At 43.1% G+C, this 6,203-nt stretch overlaps 1 protein-coding gene across 1 annotated transcript; it reads right to left on the bottom strand.

Annotated features, from left to right (window-relative positions):
* Positions 1-56: 56 nt before the first annotated feature.
* srprb (SRP receptor subunit beta) lies at positions 57-4,845 on the bottom strand. Its single transcript, XM_080888526.1, is given in 8 exon segments — positions 57-1,539; positions 2,963-3,017; positions 3,231-3,367; positions 3,703-3,785; positions 3,869-3,946; positions 4,052-4,146; positions 4,475-4,794; positions 4,796-4,845. Coding segments are annotated over 8 exon segments (1,017 nt in total). The 5' UTR covers positions 4,831-4,845; the 3' UTR covers positions 57-1,325.
* Between the last annotated feature and the right edge of the window lie 1,358 nt (positions 4,846-6,203).

Genomic DNA, 6,203 nt, shown 5'->3' on the forward strand with positions numbered 1-6,203 from the left:
AAGTTCTTCATTTTTCTGGATTGTAATTGTGCCACATCTGACAGAAGAAATCTGCATTTCATGTTTAACAGAGTTTTTAATGAAGCCACCCCAATCCAAACCAGGTGGCCAACAGAAATCAAAGCACAGTAAATGAAAGCTGGCCCCACAGACATCAGAACAAAAAAATGATTGCAGACAGCCACACATGCATTTGAATTGCTGCCACATGAAAAAAAGCATAAAAAATAAAAGCACATCCCATGTGAAAGAAGAACTGGGATTTTCTGGAATACATGTTAATGATTAAGTCCTGTTTGCTGCTTATGAATTGCCACAGGCTGACTCTGGGATACACAACTCCAAAAAAAACAAAAAGCAAAAAACAGAAGGAAACGCTGGATCAAGGTTTAACCGTCAGGGATCTCATCACTCTGTCCAGTTCCTGAGTGAAGCCACAAGGAGCAGATGTGTTCAAATACCTGGTTAATGAAACTGAAACTACACAGGAGACGTGAAGAAGAGCGTGCAGGCAAGATAATTTGGAGACTGTGGGAATAACAAGAACAGGTGGAAGACTTCAAGAGGTTAAGACATGGTTGGTGTGACAGGAGTAGGATGCTGGGGATGTATTGCATGGCGACACTAAAGAAGAAGACGACTGCTCCCTCTTCCTGGACTGCATTTCACTGACACACCACACACATCAGCATCAAGCATCAAAAACTGTGGTTTTTGTTTCCAAACCAAACCCGAGAACTACAAACAGCATTCTGCTCTCTTAACGCCAACAAAACATTAAAGTACATTCATTGGAAATGTTCTGCATTCATGCAGCACTTTCAAAGAAGGGAGCATCATTCTTCCACAAACAAGAAAAACACAACAACGACACATGAAAAGGCACGAGACTGAGCAAATTCACGCCCGTCTGATTTAACAAGGCAGCTTACAGCTCAGACGGCACGAGAAAGGCTTAAGAAAAATCCACTGGTGGTAAAATCTTTGACAATATTTCTTCTAGTCTAACAAGAAGTTTTTAAGCTGCACGTCACAAATCAATCAAATGGAAGCTTTTTAAAGTGGAAGTTTCACTGAGTAAGCAGGATCACTTCACAGCACTGTAGAGATCGTTTCCACAATCACTTACTAATAGCCTACTAAATCTGCCTGGATGTCTTCCACTGTTAAAATCCTTTCATGTCTTGCAAGAACAGGTTTAAATAAAGTTAACAGGCGTGAGGCGTTTCACCCCTCTGATTACTGAGAGGTGCAGGCGATGTTGGCGTGGTCTCACATTTTGGAGGTTTGTGCCTTTAGGGCAATGTGCACTGAGCAGATGATGTTTACAGTTTGGCCAGGGCCTTCTCCAGCAACTCCATGTCTGCATCCCCCCCGTCTTCACCCTTGCTCCCGCGGGCGCTGCACTCCACAAACTCCACCTTCATGGGCAGCTGGCTGAACTCAAAGTCTTTGCCTTTTTTGCCCAGGTACATGCTGCCGCCTACGGAGCCGTCCTGAGAGCTCAGTGCTGCCGAGCGAGTCACTCTCAAGGTATTCCTGCAAGACAATGAGACATCGTTAAAGAAGAATTGTTTACTGCTCAGCAGACCTGCAGGGTTTATTTTAGATTCAAGATTTAAGTGGCAGACATTAAAACCCAGTACCGGTACTATGTCTCTGATGTGGCCTTATACAGTCTTTGTGTGTTTGTCCTTACAGGTGATGACTCCCACTTCTATTGTCTCTTGACTGGCCTCTAAGACACCACATTATTTTAGCTAATTAACTTTTTGCCTTTTCTCTTCTGTAGTTTTCATTTTGTTGCATTCTGATCTTTTCTCTTACCAACCAGTCGTAGCTGATGGCTGCTCGTCCCCGAGTCTAGTTCTCTTAAACGGAAGTCCTTCCTCCTCACAGTCATCAATATCTTTCTGTTAGGGGATCCTTGCCTTGTTGGGGGTTCCTCTTTAAAATGTTTAAAATGTATTTATGTCTCTAGAGAAACTAAAGAACTAGTTCTTTAAAAATCCAACTTGACTGAATCAATAGGCGCCCAGATTTCTAGTCAATATTTTTTACATTATGAAAATATATAATACATAAAATAATCTAGGGGAAACATTTAAGGCAATAAATAAATAAATAATCTGGGTTGTACTAAGTGGCCCTGATTTTAGCCTAAGCCAAACTGCCAAACTCCCATCTTGGATTTGGTGTAAGGCTAAGATCCACGTACTGATAAATTTAGCAGAACAACATTGATTGTTGAAATACATCTATTGTTTTAGAGGTCATATTTAGAATAATATGCACAATGAAGACTACATTAAACAATGTAAACATATATTATTCTCTGGACTGTGGGAGGAAGCCAGCTGTGAGGCAACTGTGCTATTTATGGTGTGGAGTTTGCATGTTCTCCCCGTGTCTGTGTTGGTCCTCTCTGGGTGCTCTGCCTTCCTTCCACAGTCCAAAGACATGCAGTTAGTGGGGTTAGGTTAACCGATGAGTCTAAATTGGCCATAGACGCGAATGTGAGTGTGAATGGCTGTTTGCCCCTCTGTGTTAGGCCTGGCGACCTGTCCAGGGTGTATCCCGCCTCTTACCCTATGATACCTGGGGTAGGCTGCAGTAACACATCACAGTCCACATTAAACACACACGTCCAACAGTCTGCCGTAACAGGTTCATAATAAATACAGGATCAGTCACTGGCTTATGAGTGGAAATATTAATAAATTGGCATAATTACAACACAAAAACTGAAAAAGAACAAAGTGAAAAACAAAAACAAAATGTCATATCTGCAACAATCTTTGAATCCTGCTATGTAGCATTCATTATTTTTTGTGGTTTTATTTATTTACACTGAGAGCCAAGAAAAAGTTCCACTGCTTTGCAATGGACAATAAAGTTTTATTGTTGCAATGCTCCCAAAAATATTTATTGTATAAGAAGACAACAAAACAGCGTTACTTACAGCTCCTTTTCCAGCTGCTGCTGAATCAGTTTAGCAGATTTTGCCATGGTGATGTCTACAAGATAAAGACACCAGTGAATAACCTGGATGTACTCAGAGTAAGCAGTGAAGGCTCAGATATTAGGACATTCCTGTCTCGGAATGTGACTGTACACTCAGTGAACTGCAATTACCTTATGTGACAGAAAACTATGAATCCTTCTATTTAAACATGAAGAAAAAAAAAGTTTCCCCCAGCTCTCTAAAAACTTTCTGAGGGTTGCTGTACCTTGTTTGTTGCACGCCACCACGAGAGCCGGGGCGTTTCTGGTGATCACGGCGTCCGTCAATAACACGTACAAGAACTCGGCCACGTCTCTCACTTCCTTCTGGAAGATCGCGCTGTCCACTACAAACACAATCGCTCTGAAAAAGAGGACAGGGTGATGATAAGACAGATGTGATAAGGATGGAAACAAGGGGACAATTACTTTTTTCACACGGGCAGGTAGGTTTGGATAGCTTTTCCCCCCTAATCAATTAAGTCATGATGTTAATACTGCACTGTGTATGTACTCAGGTTATTTCTAACATTAAAGTGTGTTTGATGATGCAAAACATGTAAGGGTAAAAATGGCTTCACCATCCTTTCTATACAGTCTATGGTCAGAACATTTCATTCTGTGGAAGCAGTCAGCGTTATTCCATTCACCTGTCAGCGGTTCACACATGCATCACCTCACAGATCGTCCTGCTCTCACCTGGCCGCGGACTTGAACTTCTCCAGGTACTGAGGACGGAGGCTGTCGTGGCCTGGCAGGTCTATGAGAGTCCAGGTGCTGCCCTGCAGACGGAGTGGAGAAAAACAGCGGTGTGAATCCCACCCTCACACGAGTTACTTCTGTCCACCAACGGTCCTCAACTCACCCTGTCATTTTTGGCTTTGTATGGAGCACTGCTGTCAGTGATGGAGGTCTGTGTCCGCTTGAACTTTCCAGACAGCAGCTGCCAACACATGAAAAGCACAAAAAGAAATAAGCAAACAAACAAACAAACATACATTAGCTGCCCCCCACCGGGCTTCCGGGGTCTGTCTCAGCCTTAACTCACCCGGCTGAAGAGCAGGGTTTTCCCCGAGTCACACAGCCCCACCAGGAGCACGGAGGTGCGCACAGTCTTACTGGTGAGGAAGTACTTCAGAAAGACTGCAAACACAAACCAAAGGACACACATTCAGTGACTGATTCTCAACGTATCAAAGGCACTTGCCGTCCGTTAGCCAAAAATGTGTGGTAGCTCTAAGTTTGAATGACTTCCCGTGAAACCGACAGCCGTTGTTAGCTTCTTAGCTTGCTACTTAAGCTAAAGTATTTAAAACATATATTAATTTATTAAAACAGCGCATGTTATTGTATTTCAATGTTAAAAAGCCCTGCTCACATATCAGGTTTATCACAGACCCGCTGTTTGCGGCTAACGGGGCTAAGCTACACGCTCGGCCTAGCCTGCTAAGCTGCTAAGATGACTTCTTACCACAGGTGATAACAACCACCGCCAAAGCGACGATAACTCCGATCAGGAAGACCGGGTCCTGCTCTTCCAGCTGCTGCCGCAGGGACTCGATGTAAGGTTCAAACGGAGATCCTGCCATCTCCACGTCTGCTTTCTCTCCCACGTTTCCACCGGTGCTGTGTGCTTCCATCAGTCCGTCCAAGCTGCTCTGAAATGAGACACGTCTCCTTTCCTCTGAAGCCTGTAGGGAGCCACAGCGACCAGCAGGGGGCGCCCGCCGCTCAGGACATTCTCCGCTATGGGTCTGGATCACAGACTGTATGTAAAAGACATTACCTGGAGTGCTGGAACCAGCTAGAGGTAAATGACAGTTTCATGCCATGTTTATTTCTCTGGAAGTAAATGGAAGATAGTTTTCATGAGGAAAAGAGAAAAAAACTGTACCTGGTAATGTAAAAGGTCAAAGGTTACTCAAGCCAAACGACGCAGTTCTCTTAGGGGATGAGGAAGTATAAAAACAAACAGCTAATTTTAACACGCAGGAAGTGAACTGAAATCAAGCATACACTGCAAATCCGGTGTAGTCCTCCATCTCCTTCTGACATTTAACGGTCACCACAGCGGATCATCTGCCTCCACCTCACCTAAAGCCTAGCATCCTCCTCTGTCACACCATCCTCCTTTGTCATGTTTGTAGTGATGTCCTCCTTTACTACACGCACGAATCTTTGCGGACCTTTCTTCCAGCTAGCTGCTCCATCCGTTTTTCAGTATATCCACTGTCCCTCCTGAGAGCTGATCTGAGCTGTTCCTCTGATGTACTTATTTCTCATCCATTCTGGCCATTCCCAATAAAAAACCTTTACATAAACCTCCCCTTTCACTCTTGCTGCTAACCTTCTGTCACAAATCACTCCTTATACTCATCTCCACCCACTCCACCCTCCTTGCACTCGCTTTTTCTCTTCTCTTGTGCCCATATGTTGATTTGGATGGGATTTAAATGCCACCTTCACTACATCTGCTCCTTGCACCTTCACCTTTTCTCCTGCCTCCCTCTCATTCACACACACAAAATATATTCCTTCTTGCTTCTACTCACTTTTTTTGGTCTTCTCTCCAGTGCATACCTCCACCTCTCCAGACTCCTATCTGCTCCCTGCTCTTACAACAGATCCCACTTTCATCTGCAAACATCACAGTCTACTAGTCTCATTACATATATGGAATTTTCTGTAATTTGCCTGCAAGTAAATTAGTACATCTGTGCATATTTTCTGTGCAGTCAAAAGACTCGTGGCTCTGTTAATATTCAAATCCCTAATTTGGTCATGATATGACAATTACTTCATTTGTGTTATGTTTATATTTTGAATTCTGTGGATGTATAATTTGCTTTCCGGTGTTTCTGTTTTCAAGGGTAGTGATGTAGCGAGGTCAAACATTTGTTCAGATCCAGATGCCATTGTTGTGAATACAGCCTTAAAATATGCATCTACCATGGCAAACGTGTGCAAAATGTTCTCTTTTAAATTTTTATTCCCTTTAAACGAGAAACTGACTTTATTCTCTTTGTAGAAGCTAAATGTCAATACAACATGTAATCAGATAAAGAAAACCCCAGTTTGGGGCCTCATTCACAATCTTCTCATTACGTGATAAAGTACTGGAACTGTGGATTCTAACAGAGTTTAGTCTCCAAAAGAAAAGCAGCCTTGTTTGATAGAGTGATGAGAACAGGCATATTGAT

This window comes from Rhamphochromis sp. 'chilingali', assembly GCF_963969265.1.
Source record: "Rhamphochromis sp. 'chilingali' genome assembly, chromosome: 8".
NCBI lineage: Eukaryota > Metazoa > Chordata > Actinopteri > Cichliformes > Cichlidae > Rhamphochromis > Rhamphochromis sp. 'chilingali'.